This window comes from Mauremys reevesii, linkage group 2, assembly GCF_016161935.1.
Source record: "Mauremys reevesii isolate NIE-2019 linkage group 2, ASM1616193v1, whole genome shotgun sequence".
Taxonomy (NCBI): domain Eukaryota; kingdom Metazoa; phylum Chordata; order Testudines; family Geoemydidae; genus Mauremys; species Mauremys reevesii.
The window spans coordinates 79,457,974-79,475,992 of record NC_052624.1 but is presented as its reverse complement, the minus strand read 5'-3'; the positions used below and the strand labels follow the sequence as shown (position 1 = coordinate 79,475,992).

Below are 18,019 nucleotides of genomic sequence, written 5' to 3'. Positions count from 1 at the left end.
TAGGCCAGCCAGCTCCCAAGATCCTCTACAACCTTCCTGCCAGCTGCTGGGGAGCAGTGCCTCTTCAGAGCCCAGTCTCCTGTGCAGCTGGCCAGCAGCTGGAGTGACTGGTGTCAAGAGAGCCTCTGCTCCCTAGCAGCTAATGAGCTGTCCTTGTGTGGGAACTAGGGAGACAAGGAGCCAGTCAGGCATCTGGAAATTAGGGTTCTTCCAAAAATCTCTGTTCTGTGGAAAAAAATTGCACTTTTGACTTTTTGTTCCACTTCAGAACAAAAACATTTTGAAAGTTTTCAGCAGAATGGATATTCTGGTTACTCTCAGCTCCACATGTGACATTCAAATAACTGAGTTTTGGTTAACCAGGGTTTTGATAAAGATTTCACTGTATTCAGAAGCAAAAAAAAAAAAAAACACACACAGCAGGGTCAGCCTTTTGCATTTTGCTTTCCCTCACGCAGTGCAATCAAGATGGACTTCTACTGCTACAAGTTGCTTTAATAGGCTCCAGTCTGCAATTTTTCCACACTGCTCAGCATGAACATATTTGTTGATTTGTATTACATTTTGAACAAAAACTTATTCTATACTTCCTTTTAGAAATCAAATTTTGAAGAGCTCATCTAAGATAGCTCTTTAAAAAGAGAATAGTTATATACATTTACTTCTGCAGTGATGTTCTGTAGGAGCAGTCTAATACACCTCTACCCCAATATAACGCGGTCCTCGGGAGACAAAAAAACTCACCGTGTTGTAGGTGAGACTTGCTTTGCCCCCCTGCCCCGGTTTCTTGTTCCCGCCAGGCAGGTGAGTGCAGGATCTTTCCCCAGCTGCCCCCCCCCAGCGACACAGCTCGGGCCGGGGCAAGGAAAGTGGAGCGGGCTGGGGCTGCGTCGCTCCGCTTCCCACCGCAGGTGAGTGCAGGGAGGTTGGGGAAAGGACGCCCCCCACCATACCCACCTGCAGCGGGAAGCAGAGCACTGCGGCTGGGAGCTGGCGGAGTGGAGTGGGCTGGGGCCGGGCTGCTCCGCTTCCACTGCTGCTGGTGAGTACAGGGGGGGATCCCTTCTCCTAAGCCCCCTCCCCCGAGCGATACGGCTGGGACAAGGGAAGTAGAGCAGGCTGCTCCCGGACCCCCGCTAATCCCCTGGGCCACTCTGGGACTGCGGGGCCCCCAACAGTGCCCTCCCACAGCTCCTGCCCCCCAGAACCTGGGTGGGAGCCCCTATCAAACCCCTCAGCCCCAGCCTGGCCCAGCACCCTTAACATGCTGCTCAGAGCAGCGTGTCAGAGCTTTACCGCCTTGTATGTGAACCCGCCTTATATCGGGGTAGAGGTGTAGTTGACTAGCTCAAGCACTTCACATGAAGTTCTTAATTAATAGACTGCACTAAGTAGTGCAAAGATCTGTTTAATGGAAAGTAAAATCTTTAAAGTTCTACTGTGTTTTGGAAGAGCCTTCAAATGGATGTCACTCAGAATACTTTTACTACATTCTCAGCTGATTGCATTTCTTTTTAATATTCAAAGTGAGGTAGAAGTAACCTTAAGTAATTATACCAGTAATTATACCTGGATTTCATAGGCCAGTTTTTGAAGGTTTACCATTGATTTTTCTTTTTATGTTTTAAGTCAGAGCTTTAGATTTTGTTCCTTATATCAGCTGTGCCACTTTCTTCCTAGTGCAGCAATGTTATTTTAAAATCACCAGCTAAAGGAATTTAGACTTGAGATTTTTTTCTACTTATAGAAGTAAAATTAAATATTAGAGTAAAAATAAAGACAGTCTGCCTAGGTAATTGAGTAAGTAGTTACTGGTGAAATTCTGCTTTGTCACCACTTTAAATTCAGAGTAATACCATTAAAACCCATGGAGTTACTGGTTCTTAGAGCTGTGAAACAGAACAGAATTTGGCCCAGTGTGGAAGGAAAGCCAGGATGGTGACCCACTACTCCCTTCTCACCAATTTGAGAAATTTTCTGACAGGTAGCATTTTCATCTACTATAATTGGTAGATACGGAAGTACAAGAACAGTAGAACCAAAGACTAGGATTTAAATTTAAGTGGAAATACTTGGAGTCAGAATGTATGGATTGGTCTCCACACAAGTTGCACTGGTTTTCAAACCAATTTGATTAAACTAATGCAAAACCTGCTGGAGATGATCTGATCTGTTTAAAACAGACTTGTCTGGGTATAGCTTGCATCTTGTTATTTACAGACAGAATTTAAAGGTGAAAAAAAGCAATATAAGCTAGATATAATAAAACATAGGTGCAAGCTAAATGTATGTAAGAATCTACATAGGGACTCTGCACCATTTAATTAAGCCTGTTTAAAAAAAAATTGCACCTTTAGTTAAATCAGTGCAAGTTTGTGTGTGGTCCAAGCCTTATATTTGTGTCAGACAGAGGGCAAGTGTCTGTACTACTGGGAAATTAACAAAACAGTTTTTATAAAAAAACAAACTTATTTTGAGAATTAGTCTCATACAGTGGCTCATTTTTTGGTACTGTATTTACAACACTTAAATATAAAACAAGAACACAACAGCAGCTTAGGTAGTAAGCCAGGAGATCTTACCTTCCCGTAATATAGCACTCTACAGAGATCCTTGATGATATTAGGCATTTCAGTGATCTTTTCTCTGCACTCCTCAAACTGAGCTGCCACACTGTAACACTTGCTTATATGCCCACATACCTACAAACAGAAACACTTTCTTAAGCCACACAATTAATGTAATGTACTGCATATCCCTTGAACAGGAGAAGGACATGCAAATTTCTAAAAAAAACACCTTTGTATTAGCTGCACAAAGCCTCTTAAGAAAATGGTACAAAAGATATGGCCCAACATACTGTTAAGTATTGTTTTACAATTTCTGTATTACTTACCTGTACAGACATGTCATCTGGTTTACTGGAACGAGTCAAGACTGCCACACAACGATTAAATGCTTCTTGCAACACCTTTAGGGATTAAAAAGCTGTAAGGGTTAGAATTCATCATAAGCCTAAAGAAAGTATCTTTCTGCAAAAAGTGTAGCTTTACAAGCTTTGTTTCAATAAAGCCTGCACAGGCCTGTAAAACTTACCTCCTGTTATGGTTTAACAGCTGTCCTATGCAGCAAAATGATTTTGCTTTTGCTGTTTGGGCTTCATAAGGACATTTTACATCCATAGAGGGAGATTTACGCTACTTCACATGAATTGTCCATCATGTAAAGATAAATCTCCCTCGAAATATCTAGCCATTTCACACTGCAATCATAGCTTAAGGGAGTTTTTAAGAAGATTCTTAATACAAGCACAATTAATTATAGTGGTGTCCTCTTCTCCAATATGTGCTATTGAGGAGTATTCATTTGGAATAACTAAACCATGCTCAAATGGTTTGCTCCCACCCTTTAAAGCAAGTCACAATTTTTTAATGGGTTATTTTTTTTTTTTTTGGCACAAAAACAAACACAACACAGAAGCCCACTACAGACTGTGCCGTTCCATGCAACGGTCACTAGAACTTGTTCTGGAAGACGAATGTTATGTAAAATCAATTCAAAGCCACTTTGTGGAGTGATGAATTAGTTTACTCAAGAAGGAGATCTCTACTGCCCCTCACCTCTTCCATTTCAGAAGAAATGAGAATGTTTCTTGCAGGAAAGAAGTGGGCAAATGTGCAGATAACACTACACCATCAATTTTGTTCTCCCCTCCTCCCCCCTTCCTCAGTTGATTATCCAAGTAGTAACAACCATCAAACAAGCTGTGAAAACAGATGTGCTTATGAGTTTCTTTGGGTTTACCTCTATTCCATTCTCTCTCCGCAGTTCTTCTGCATTAAGTGCTGAACAATTGACTGTGTGGAAAGCCAGCTCTGCAGCAGCAGGCAACAAAGGAGATTCCTTGGAAAACAGAAGATCGTCTGAAGTTTCTAGGGTAATTGTCTTAATCAGCATGGGATAGCCTGCATATTTGTAAGGTTTCAAATCTGAAGGATAAACAGAAACTGAAATGTAGCAAATCTGATACACATTTAGACACTGCAAGTTAATGGCTGAGCATTTTATCTTAATCTGCTTCAGATTACTAAATTACTTTTTCACAAAAATATTCTCTTCCTTCAGAGCCAAGCTATGCGTGAACACAATGTTGGCTCATCTGACAAGCAGGGTTATTTCTGCAGCCCTAGAGATTTTTCTAGTAATGCACAAACCAGTTTGCCGTCTTTCACAGCATGTGTCTTGCCTACTTCAAGAAATTAAGTAACTGTTAATGTTATTGAGTCAGTTTTAATAAGGGAACACTACATTGGGAAGGTTGCGGAAGTTCTTTATTTTGATGTTACAGAATGACTGCTGAAACTTGAGTCCATCACCTTCTCACATAAGGCATCAAACCCTCTGAATGGGTTTCAGATGGGCTTAAGTTCTAAACAAAAACTTTTAATTTGCTATAGAACAAGACAATCTATGTGTTAATGTACATCTAATTGAGTATTATGGGTGACCTTTTCCACACACGTCAAGAGATACAGCTGTAGTACCCTAAGCAACGTGCCATATTGCATACAAAGTATTTTATACAACTAAGATGTTTGTGGTTTAAGTTACCATATATGGTAATGCAAAGGGCTCTCAGGATTGTTAGTCAATAATTATTAGACCACATTAGCCCTCTCTTCTCCCTGCTACAGACTGCAGAGGAGGAGAGTGGTGGTGGAGCTCATACATGCAGAGTGTACCTGTCCTGGTGACTAGGCAACAGCAGGGGGAGCCCTGGCTAGCACAATGCAGTCAGTTTACAACTCCCTTTGGACTACTTGAGTACTGCAAAGAGTAGAACAGGACAGAGAATCTTAAGTACATCTCTACCCTGATATAACACTGTCCTTGGGAGCCAAAAAAAATCTTACCATGTTATAGGTGAAACTGCGTTATATCGAACTTGCTTTGATCCACCAGAGTGCGCAACCCCCCCGCCTCCCCCAGAGCACTGCCTTACCGCGTTATCCAAATTTGTGTTATATCGGGTTGCATTATATCAAGGTAGAGGTGTATATTTAAGAATGAGAAAGTCACACTGCACATGTGCAGCATGCACTACTTTTATGTTTAGAACTATTTAAGGGACATTTCGTAAGTACTAAAAAGTTTTCTTTGAGGACTCAATTTTCAGTCTTGCCAGAGAATAAGAGACCTTTGAGTGCAAGAGTCAGACATTTAACTGATGAAAAAAAGTATTTTCTTCATTAGTGATTTTCAAAAACAGGCAACCACATAACAAATTGTATTGCTAAATGTTCACCTTCAGCCTTGTTGCCATCTCCTGCTATTTCAAAGCACCTGAAAATGTTAATTGAATAAAATGACAATTCCATCACAACTACAATACTGCCAATTATTTGACTAGGTTCCAGCACAGTGAAAGTGAGTCTTGGTCCACCACTGACAAGATATGACACGGAAGTTACTATATTTCCTGTTATCAGATTTTTACTAGATATCTGTGTATCTGGGTATTTTTACTGGGTATCAACAAGAAAGCATGATAGTTAGGGCCCTACCAAATTCATGGTCCATTATGGTCAATTTCACAGCCATAGGATTTGAAAATTGGTCAATTTCATGTTTTCAGATGTTAAAATCTGAAATTTCACAGTGTTGTAACCGTGGGGGTCTCAACAAAAGGGAATTGTGGGTGGGGGTTGCAAACTTGTTGCTACCCTCACTTCTGTGCTGCCTTCAGAGCTGGACAGAGTGGGGAAGAGGGGGTGCGGAGCTATCTGCAGCTGGGAGAGATACCCAAGAGCAACCCTGCAGGGAAAGAGCAAGTCCTATCCTGCCCGAGCTCTGCCCAGATTAGCAGCTAGGAGCTGCCTTTTCTGGGGCACTCTTAGGAAGAAGGGAAGATTGGACCCACGTCCACAAGCCTCCTCCAGCTGCAGGAACCTCTGGGACTGTTGCACAGTCCAAAAGCACCCTGCAGCAAGGGGAGACACCTGGAGGGGGTCTGGTCTCCCCCCTCCCCCCGAGCAGCTGTGCAGAGGATGGACAAGTCCTGTCCCTCCCCAGCCCAGCTGGAACTAGGAGCCCTCTTTGCTGGGGCACTCCTAGGAACAAAGGGACATGGGATTTCATGGGAAAAGGCTTATTTCATGGTCCTATTTCACGGTCCGTGTCATGTTTTTCCAGTGTAGAGAGGAAGATGAAACTAGATAAAGTCCTTCTATTTAACTTTTACTATGTTAAATATGAAGCTTCCACATTTCATGAACTTTTTTGTATTCTCACTATTTCGTGAAAAGAAACTTCAAAATTAATGCATTAATAACTCAAAGCAGCTTCAAAAAGCTCTTCTGAGAAATACAGTGGAAGCGATATTTCTGAGTCAGTATGCCCACCTTCTTTGTGTCTGTTGAAGAGGATGCTTTGAGCTTTCAGAATCAAGATGATATTCTCTGGATCTGGGCCATCCACCACTTTGGCAGATTTTGTGCATAAGAACTCGTATGCTTTGTTTACTTTTTCAAACATATCCTGCAGATAACAATATGGACAACGTCAAGCTGTTATCTAACAAAAGCTGAGTATTTACTAGTCACTTGCGGCTTCAACCTATTTTCCCTATTTTGATTTTGAATTGGTAAATGACGACATTAGCTATATTATACCATTGCAAATGAAATTTCAAGGGAGTGTCACATCGGAGAAAACTCTGAAAAATAGTAACTGTGTATGCTACTGTAGTAATATTTTTCTGGTTTACAGATCAGTTTTTTTTTCTATTAAGTCTTTCAGTGAAGGTGTAATCTGACACTTAGTCTTATCAATGAAAAACACATTACAAATTTAGCATTATGGCTTCACTGTAGAATCAAGTGAGTGGAAAAGTGGACTGTAAGGTTTGGTAAACTGTACTCTGTCTGAAAAGTTATTGTAAAGAAAGTTACACATTATCTTCATTTTGTATTTAAATGCCTCATCCTTCAAAAACCCACAAGAGTACATACAGTGCATGTCATTTCCTGGCATGATGGAATGAGATTAACTGTTTCTTCAGAGGGACTCTGAAGAAAAATGTTTTTAATGTGTGTAGTATTCCAGCTAAAATGCTATGAACTCCTAGATTTTGTGCAAGTGTATTCTGGAAGAAAGTGACTTGCTCTGAAAACTCTACCGATGTAAATATTCATTAAAAATCAGACAAACCCATTAAACCATAATCTCAAAAAAGTCTCAGTGTACACTAAAAAGTCATATAGTATAATACATACCCTCCCTTCTGGGTTCTTATCAGGGTGATATTTTTGAGCCAACCTGAAGTAGGCTTTTCTGACCTTGCTCTCATCATGCCTATCAGATGCAGATAGAGAATTTCATGTTATATATAGAACACAGCAATAAGATAATCAATTCTCATATCAAAAGTGAATAAGAACAAATTTACATTTTCAAAACTACCGACCTCAAGAAATCAAAAATCATGAGTCAGACCCCTCTCCCCATCCAAATCTTTAGATTTTTTAAAAAGATATCACATTTTAATCTCTTTTGACTTTTTAACTCCTCTACAAAGTGTCTGAATTTCAGGTTGAAAAGTCAACCTTTAATGCACATCTTTCCCTCGCGGTTCAGAAGGAGACTTGCCCTTACACCCCAAGAGGTGGAAACTGCCATCCACTTCCTGTTACTGTCTGAATTCTCCCCACCTAATTTCCCGTCTCCCCTCACCCCAATATTTCCCTTCTGTGCAAGGGTTATAAAAAAGAGAGCTAGGAAATTAACAGTGAGCTTCCAAGAAATATCAGACACTCTCTTTGTACCAAGTTTTCCAATTATTTTTCACCACCATTTTTTGTAAGCTGCAAAGATTGTTCCATGCAAGAATGTTTTTACAGCCACCACCTTCCTAGCTGCAGAAAAAACCCTAACCCAAGTAGAACCTTCTATAACTGAGTTCAGTAATTATGTTTATAATCCTTAAATAATTCAATTCTCACATTCAAAGCATTTACAAAATTAGATCATTCTTTGAATAATTTTGGTCAACCACATAACTATCAAATAATTACAATTTAGTCTAAAATCTCACCACAACTGTTCAAATAGCTGAAATAATTTTAAATTATCCTTCTCTCCTGCTGTCCTAGACCCCAGCCACAGAACTTCCATGACTTCCTCCTCTGCTACTACAGATAGAGAGTCAGACATGAAGGCATGGTTCAATGGCAATGGCAGGTCTGTGTCCTCAGCTCTAAGACTCTTGCAGAGCTCTGCCCATGTGTACAGCTCTGAGGGGGGAAAAAAAGTCAAGAATAGAGGAGCTTCGTGTCTTCATGAGAACTCCTCCCAAAGACACAGAAGTCCTGTGACTCTCAATTAGTTCTGATGGTTATGAATAAGATTACAAAGAACAGTTATTACTGCACTATTCACTTTAAAAATGTTCTCTAATGACTGAATTTGGGGTGACAAAATAGTCACAGCCTGGCAACAAGGCTATCTACATCAGACTACCAACTCCACTTAGTTGTGAGCACCGTTTCATTGCAAGACTACTGTGCCTTCCCTGTAGTGTCTCCACCTTGGACTGAAAATTTCCAAATGGCATTGACAGATGCTGAATAAAACAAATCAAGGCTCATTACCGTGGTGGGTCTCCTATTCAAATACACACACTTATGGACTATAAGCTAGCTACCACCCACAGAAGCCAGTCCTTCCAGGTGAGCTGGTAACTTTGCAAGCCATCAACGACAGTCTGAGGCTGATTAAACGGGTCACAAGAAAGCAAGAGTGGGCAGGAGGAAGGAGAAGAGAGGAGGGTTTTGGGACCCTAGAAGGACTGACTAAAGCCCAAAGAGCTTTCAGAGCAGTGAGGATACAAAAGGAAGGATTTTGCTTGCAGATACTTATTTTTACATGGATCTGTACATCTTACGATTCTCTGAGTAAAGGATGTGCGTTTAGAAATCTTTGCAGGTTGTATATACTTGCTTATAGTCATGTAGTCCCAAAAGAGGGAAACAGTAAACCAGCAGGTCCACAGTGTTGATAGAACTTAATGTGCAACAGCTACTGTGAGGCTTGCAGGAGCTGACGCTAACTTCAGGGTCTATGCAATAGGACTGCAGGGTCCTCACTGGCAAGAGGAATGTCAGCCATGGAGGCTGTACCTGGAGTGTGCTCGCCTACACGCTCAGAGAGTTAAACTCTGCCCAACCCAGAAAGCAAAGAGCATGTGGGACCCAAAGTTTGGATCCAGTACAACAGCTTTGCAGGAGCTCGAGACTGAAACAGACTTTTTTTGCAAATTATGGAATTAATGGAAGCACCACTGTTTAGCTACAGTGATTTGCCCAGGGGTCAGCAACCTTTCAGAAGTGGGGTGCCGAGTCTTCATTTATTCACTCTTGATTTAAGGTTTTGCGTGCCAGTAATCCATTTTAACGTTTATAGACAGTCTCTTTCTATAAGTCTATAATATATAAACTAAACTATTGTTGGATGTAAAATAAGTTTTAAAAAATGTTTAAGAAGCTTCATTTAAAATTAAATTAAAATGTAGAGCCCCCCCGGACCAGTGGCCAGGATCCGGGTAGCGAGTGCCACTGAAAATCAGCTAGCGTGCCGAATTCGGCACGCGTGCCATAGGTTGCCTACCCCTGGATTAGCCTAATATCAAATCAAAGGGTTTTGGATTTTTTCAGCATTTATTCCATGCTGAATAAAAAGTTGCCTCTGTCATTAGTATAATTTAAATGCCTGAAATACAATGCCATCTGACAGCTGTTTTTCAGATCTCTCCAGCTTTGGGTACCATACGCTGAGATCAAAGTTTCAATTTATCTGGAGTAACACGATATAAAACAATGTAGCAGTTACATATCAGCTTTAGTTTTGTTTTAGGAAGTTATGGCAACTTACTGTCCTTGTCCTTTTGGAAGGTTAAGCACTTCATAAGCATCATCTGCTGACATTGTAGGTGGCTTCTTTTCTACCTCCTTCTTCCAAGCCTCCAGAGTATCTTTTAACAATTTAACCTGAAATTAATTAAAATCCATTAAGGATATTATGGCCAGTGTCAAACATACTTGTCAGCACTTGATACTGAAGTAGTATCATCAAGGAATTCAGATATCCTGAAGCTCTTGGTTATGGGGCTAACTATTTTAATTGAATCTTTCCACCAACAATCACTGGAAATTTGTATATTAGTTGATTTGAACGCAGGCAATGTTGCCTGTTTGTGCTGTTTTCCTGTTTGTGGCTAAATGCTAATATTTTTTATATATATATATAAAAAGTTAAGGATAAAAAATTTCACCTCTGCATTAAGTGTAGCTATATATATATATATATATATATATATAGCTACACTTAATGCAGAGGTGAAAATTTTTGTAATGTTAGCATGTAACATCACTTAGATACTCCTATTTTAAATGCTTTCTAAGGTAGTTTTATCCTTAACTGACACACCCTGGGATTCTGATTTTGCTCCATGCTGCCATCTTCCGTTCTTAAAAATGTGTTAAATTTAAATTTGGAGTGGACAGAGTTCTAGAAAGTAAGTGTACTGTACCTGAAAGACCTCGTAGGTCTTCATTTTTGTTTGAGGAATTCCATTTAGATATTTTGTACATGAGTAAGTTAAGGTTAGCCTCAGAGTTCTAGTACTAAAGTGATATTTTTAGATTAATGCTAGTAATCAAATGCTAAGAATCAGCTACCAGATATATTAGACTGAACTCTGCCAAGTAGATTTTTAGCAACTTTTAAGTTAAAATTATGAAAACATTTACATTTTGTACGTTTCAATGAGTAATTGAAGACAACCAAACATTCCTCTGCATATGAGGATTAAGTGACCATACAAGATCTTTAGTTTCATTGTCCAAGTGAGGTGAACTGCAAACACGAAGAGAATATATCTATACTGCACTGTAGCCTTAACCCCACTACCATTCACAAATTAAAAATCTCTGACCTGGCTTTTTAGGGGCACTTTAAGCACAGGCCAATTTACCTGGCTGTATGGGATGGACTACAACCCAGGCTCTGTTCTAAGTAAGGCTGGAACCGGTCTACTTTGTACTGAGGGCCCAGGGGAAAATAAATACGTCATTCAAGCCAGCAGTCCTCCAGTGTCCATCCCACAATTCCCCAAAAGGATAAATAAGCTCTCCCCCAATTTACTGGGTAAATTTAACAGGATCTCAGCACAAAGAACCATGGGCTACTTTTCCAGGCACATGCATGAGGGCAGAAACTGTAATGCAGATATGGCTTTGCAGTGGGAATGCTCTCATCCTTGCTAGGCTAACTGAGGTGCCTATCACCTGGGTTAACTGTCAATGTTGAAATAGACTTAGACTGAATAGATGGCTATGTTTCTTGTCAAGCTTAAACTTCTAAAGCATTAAAAGAAGAGTTACTAAAAGAGTTTGTCAGGTTACTTATCTGGTTTAGTCTAAGCCCAGGGTTAGTAAAACTCAGTTAGCAGACGCTAGGTTTGTTAATCTGAGGCTGAGTGTCTACACCCATTCGTAACCGCAGGTTAGGAACTGTTGTCCCAGCCTGGGGCTCCAATGTCTACACTGTTTTATGTGGGCAGATTAAGCCCAACCTCCCATATCCCAGACTTCCTAGCGTCCTCCCAAAATCTGGCTGCTGTAGTCCTTTGTAGTGTACTGTGGGAAAAACTTGACTGTTCACCAGACTCAACTGCCCAGAGGACAAAGATACCTGGCCTGTGGGATCATGGAATATTTCTGGTGGAGTCCCAGAGCACGAATCCAGTGGGTCTGTTTCTACAAACTGCAAAGCGATATGGCTTAAACCTGGGTCCCGGCTTGACTCAGGCTCAGACCCTCCACTCCCTGGGACTGAGCCCTGATTAGTAAGGTTTATGTGTAGATGGAAGGGGTAGGGGCCTTGAGCGAGAATTCAAATCCCAGACTCACACTGCAGTGTAGACATCCCAAAAGTTGCTGAAAGGGAAGTATAAGCAATCATATCTGATTGTTATAGAAGCAGAATAGTTTTTTCATGCCATAATCAAGAATTCAGTGGACAATTCAATTATATTCCCGTTTACCCAATACTGATTTTTAGTTCGTCATACATAAGTTTTACAGCAGGTCCACAGTGTTGATAGAATTCCATGTGCAACAGCTACTGTGAGGCTTGCAGGAGCTGGCATCAACTTCAGGGTCTATGCAATATTACTGCAGGGTCCCTACTGGCAACAGGAACATCAGACATGGAGGCTGTACTTGGAGTGTGTGCGCCTACACAGAGTTAAACTCTGGCCAGCCCAGAAAGCAAAGAGCACGTGGGACCCAAAGTTTGGATCCAGTACAGCAGCTTAGCATAAGCTTGGGACTTGCAGATGTAAACCAAAGTATATTGACGTTTATGGAGGAAACAAGGTTTGAGGCCAACTATTAAGACATTTTATCACTCTTGTTTTTTTGGTTTTTAGAAACGTTTCAGTTTTGTTAGGTTTGTGCATATGTGCTATGGATATACAAGCACAGAAAGATTTCTGACTTACAGGATCTTTAATTGGCCAATCTGGAAATAGCAGTGTATCACACAGGTGTTTGAGGTAATAAATATTACAGAACAGCTCATTCTCCAGTTGTGGATAGTTGATAACTGGTATGGGGCAATACTGATAGAGTGCTCTTGTATTACTTTGAAGACGAGGGGTGAAGTCAGCAAGGTGCGCAGCAATCTTCTCGATCATAAGGCGCCTGTGAATTAGAATCAGAATATCAGGGTTGGAAGGGACCTCAGGAGGTCATCTAGTCCAACCCCCTGCTCAAAGCAGGACCAATCCCCATTGCTAACTACTTTTTGAGCAGTCTTTCAACCATTTGTACTCCCACTTTTATAGTCATTTCATCTAGACCATATTTCCTTAGTTTGGCTATGAGAATGTAATGTGGGACTGTCAAAAGTACGGCTGTCAAGTGATTAAAAAAATTGCAAAAATCAAGAATTATACTAATACAAGATTTTGGTCAGGTACTTTTCATAATTACTCCACTAAGCATTTTTGACAAGGGTTTAATATCCCATAATTAGCCATATTTTCTTGAACAGATTAAAAGTCTTAAGAAATTTGGGATACTACAGTGCTATAATCTCATGTGACTCGTTTTAATTTTAAGACACCGAAACAAAAATTAAGCCGTAATACAGAAGATGTGTACACAGTTCTGCCTACTTATTTGCAGTCTCAAATTTGTTTTAAACACTGAAGATTTACATTTATATAGAAAAAGATAAACAATTAGAAAGATTTTCCATGCTTTATATGGGAAATACCCTAGCAACCTAAGAGGTACGATATCCAGACAAGAATTATATGATTTGCAACACCATATAGTTTACAGAGGAAACTGAAGAATGGTCACACTCTAGAGACAGATAACATTTGCTGACACTAACTAAGCATGATGTAGGCAGGCATAAAGCAAACTGTTGGAGAATTTAAAGTGAAATGGTGTAAACTGTTCCATGACACTGATATTTGTACCATGGGCTTCTTTTGAAGAGAGTTTGTTGTGCCATGTCGTTTCCTGGCTAAAGACTTAATTGGGACAACTAAATCCATTTCACTTGAGAGAGAGTTTCTACAGGCAACTGCTACTATAGCTAAGTGAAGTGAGCCACTGAGCCCTCTTTGCTCAAAATGTAAAATATACTATACCAACTATTCCTGGTCAAATCACATGGTATGCACTTAACACAAGTTTAATCAAAAGACTGAAACCTCTACTTAATGGGAAATGGATACAAATAGTTACCTCATTTCATTGCTCCAAATTGCTTCTGGAGTGTCAAATTCCCCAAGAAAAATTTCAGAAAATTTTTCTGGCTCATAGTTTTCTAAATAACACACCATTGCTTCAGGAAGGATGTGTCCTAGTATGCTTCTTTGAACTATATCTTGCCCTTTTGTCTAAAAAGAAAGCATTTCACAGGTATTGAGGTATTTGCAAGTTAAGTTGTAGTCTGATCACACTCATTGCATGATTAACATACACCGGGATACGGCTTTCTTATTTTACAATGAAATTCAATTAAATGGATTAGGATCTTAAAATGTTTTTGTATAAATTTTCTTTACATAGCTTCAAGTATGCAAAAATTTGCTAGTCATTAACAGCTACTTAAATTTAAGAGTGGCTAAGGAGGCTGATTTTTTTAAAGGATGCTGACCATGAGTCATCTTCACATCACTTGTAAAAGAGTGAAACACAGCTAAGCAAGCAACTGTGACATACAGTATATAACCCAGAACAGTCATAGCACTTTAAAAAGTATACCAGTTTTACACCCAGGGTGGTGAAGCCCATCATCCTTAAAGATATAAAGCCATGGACTATAAAAGACACTAATCTTAAGGTAATTGTAGTTATGTCCAACAACAGTATGGTTCAGTTCATCAATGGAAAGCATTCATAAAACACTGAAATCTACTGCATAATATTGATTTTTCAGCCAATGGCAAGACTAGAACAAGTAGCAAGTATCTCTCCAGAGCTCAAAATCATCACGAGGTCTCCTAACTGTATGAGCCAAAAATCCTATCTAAAATTCCTAAAAGCTATCCAGACAGATTTAATTATATCATTTACTGATCAAATTGTTTGCTACATCAATGATCTAGTTTAAGTTTAAAGATTTTAACAAGCAACGATATCGTAAATCCTTTTTGATATCATGAATTTAAAAAAAAATTGATGTGAGCTAACATCCCTTATATCTTGAAGTAAGTACATGGAAAGTTATGCTGGTTTACAGAACAAGGAATGTTCCTGGATCCTGCTTACTATAAGAATGCTAATAGGAAGTATGTTTAATTCAGAGGCACAGTACTACAGGCAGACAGACATATACTATAGTAGCAATAGAAGTTCAGCTCTAAAATTTTATTTTGTAAAATTTTTCAATTTTTATATGGTTTAAAATTTGACTTTAGGGTGACTGTAAAGGGTAAAGATACTGCTAAATATTTCAGACAAAACAATGTATTGCAGGCCTTCTGTATCAAAAAAAAGAAAAAAGACAAAGAAACCACCAATCCTTGGGAAACCACCACCAGACTAACATAGTATCCAGAAGCTGCTTATCATCTCCTCCCCTGGTTCAGCTTTGCAGATTTAACGCTCTGACATATGTAGAGTGGGTGAATTAAGATGCACTTTCTGTAAGGGCAATTTATCCTCTTTTAAAAGGTGACTGAGTATTAACACCCACAAGCACTACTTCCCACAGTTTACTAAGCTGCAACCAAGTTTCTATTAAAAATCCTATTTGGCCTTCTCCCTACTAAAATTCAGAAAATTCAAATTCATCTCAAAATTGTAATGTTAAATTCTACTTTGGCCAGGAACTTTCCTGCAAAGTTTAAAATGACTTGGAGGCCTGGTCTACACTAGGCGTTTAAATCGGTTTTAGGAGCGTAAAACCGATTTAACGCCACAACCGTCCACACTAGGAGGCTATATATTATTTTTTTTTTTTAATGGCTCTCGGTTTCTGTACTCCTGCCCTGAGGAGTAGAGCTAATATCGGTCGCAAAGGTTATATAGGGGAGGTGGAATAGGCGCCCATGCCCCGAATTGGCCTCGGGAGCTATCCCTATCCCCACAGTGCACCGCTCTGGACAGCATCAGCATTCTCAACTCGGAGCCAGGTAGACAGGAAAAGAAAAGAAGCGCTTTTTTTTTTTTCATTTCACTGCTCACTCATCAGTCACTCATCACCACGCACAGCACACCACAGCCAGCTCATCAGCACAGTTAACAATGAAAAGAGCCCCAAAAGAAACCCCTCCCAGGAATGGATCGATCTAGGGGAGATGATTGATAGCTGGGGGAGATGATTCAGAAAAAAACAAAAAAAAAAAAAAAAAGAAATGAAAAAGTATTGAAAGAATTTCTACGGCGAGCAGGGACTCCGCACACAGCAGGGAGAGTGCAGTGCAGAAGTTAAGGAGCACAGACAAGCCAAAAGCAGAAAAAAAAAAGAGGCGCAGTCGGTCGGGGTCGAAAAAAACATGAAAAACATGCCGCTTGAGCTGCCAATTGCACGGGCTTTAGGGGCAGCCAAGTACCCCCCCCTTGGATGGTGGTGGTTGTAAGGGATTATGCATCTGAGGGATTATGCAGCAGGGATGAAGGAGAGAGGAAGAAGAAGAGAAGAAAGAGAGAGAAGCAGCACAGCACACCGTGAACCCAGCAGCCCCCCAGCAGCCACCCTGACCCTATTACCCTGCTCCCAGCCCTCCTGCTCCCAGCCCTCAGAGAATACTATTCCAGAGAATGACGCCTGAGTGTAGTTTTGTTTGCACCTTTTGCTTTTTTTTAGCCTTTTTTTTTTTTTTGCCTTTTATTTGATGGATTGACTTTGCATATAGTTAGTTAGAAAAGTTTACTTAAGTTTGTTTTGTTTGAGGAAATCCTCCAGGGATGATCCGATGAAGCGCTCGATAGAAGCTCTCCTAGGTACTCTCTGAAGGGCAAGGCAGAGGTTTCTGGGCAGCAGGTACTTCACTGGCACCATGGTAGGACACTTTACCCCATACCATCATGTAGTGCAGTATCAGGTATCAGCGTATTGGCAAAGCATCACGCGTATGCTGGCCCAGCATTGGCATTATTCTGTTCTCCTATCTTCAAGTGCTTGTTCTGTTATCCTCTCAAAGTGATCCAGGCTTTAAATGCAAAAAGTGATATCGTTTTAGGCCGTTTTCTGGTGGTTTTTTTCTTTAAGTAAGGGGGAATGCAGCAGCTTAAAAAAAAAAGTGAAAGAGGCGTGAAATTTTCTGTTTGGTCACCGAGGGGGGCCGTGGGAAGGTTTGGAAGGGGTGGGGTGGGGTGGAGGGGTTTGTGGGTGCGGGGAGGGGGGGGGTGGGAGGGAGACAGAGCTTAATGTTGGGAGGTAAATCACTGAGCATGTGGCTTACCTGATGCCTGGACCTGCTGTGTCTGTGAGATGGTGTGGATCACTATTGTGATGAAGATCAAAAAAACACTAAAAATCATGTAAATCTATTAAGATGAAATTGACACCTTGTAGTGAATACAATTGTTGTAGGTGAAAATGTATACTCATTGTTATGTATCTATGTATGTTCTGTAAAATTTTTCTCCCTCATCCTCCTCCATCCTCATGGCATCCCAAGGATTTAAGCAACCCCAGATCGGCGAAGATAAAAGAGATGAGAGATGAGAGGAAATAAAGAAGAGACTGAAGATGATGTGAAAAAATGAATGGAAAATGAATGGTGGAAGAGGGAATAAAAAATGAAGGTGAGGACAGTGAATTACAGGACAGGAGGAGGTGAACAGGGATGAGGGAGGGAGGGACAACCGAGCGGCAGGAAGGCGGGCGGCGGGGCGGGAAGCAATGCAGGGGGGGGGCGCAATCGGGATGAGCGGCTGCCAAACTGGGGATGGCGGCAGGAGCATGCAGAGCAGCAGCAGCCAGGCAGGCTGCAGCTCAGCACGCCCCCTCACACCACCCTCTCCTCACCTGCCTCCCCACCCTCCCCCACCCCTCACCAGCGTGCACGGTGGGGACCACCCGCTGGCTCGCCCCCTCCACCTGGAGCCCTCCCCACCCCCTTTTGCAGGTTTTTTAAAATTTTTTTTTGGCCTTTTCTCTCCCCTTTTTTTCCCTCCCCTCTCCTTCCTCCCCTCTCCTCTTTTTACCATGCTTTCTTAATTCTCTCACTTTTTTAAATATTTGCATAAATTTGCATAATGCTTTTTTTATAAGAGTTACTTTGCATAAGGAAGGGGGAAGGGGGGAGGGGAGGGAGGTAGTGGACATCAACAACAAAAGCAGGGACAGTGTATCAGCTAACATGAAGCTCAGACACTCTGTCTCTGATGGTGACGATTCCTGCTTCTCCTCTCTTCTAGATTCTGTTCTCCTCTGGTGTCTGCTAATCCCTAGCGGCCAGTCTCACTGCGCACCTCAGCCTCACCCACCC

The 18,019-nt window shown here is 40.9% G+C and overlaps 1 protein-coding gene across 3 annotated transcripts in view; it reads right to left on the bottom strand.

The window, feature by feature from the left end:
• Nucleotides 1–18,019, bottom strand: part of DNAJC13 (DnaJ heat shock protein family (Hsp40) member C13) — a 100,534-nt gene that overhangs the window by 23,747 nt on the left and 58,768 nt on the right. For all 3 annotated transcript variants that reach the window (XM_039522907.1, XM_039522906.1, XM_039522908.1), the window contains 8 exons: nt 13,821–13,975; nt 12,560–12,761; nt 9,928–10,043; nt 7,275–7,353; nt 6,402–6,537; nt 3,805–3,989; nt 2,897–2,971; nt 2,583–2,702 (listed from right to left, as the gene is read on the bottom strand). In XM_039522907.1, the coding sequence (XP_039378841.1) occupies nt 2,583–2,702; nt 2,897–2,971; nt 3,805–3,989; nt 6,402–6,537; nt 7,275–7,353; nt 9,928–10,043; nt 12,560–12,761; nt 13,821–13,975 (1,068 nt within the window). The remainder of the gene's footprint in view (nt 1–2,582; nt 2,703–2,896; nt 2,972–3,804; nt 3,990–6,401; nt 6,538–7,274; nt 7,354–9,927; nt 10,044–12,559; nt 12,762–13,820; nt 13,976–18,019) is intronic.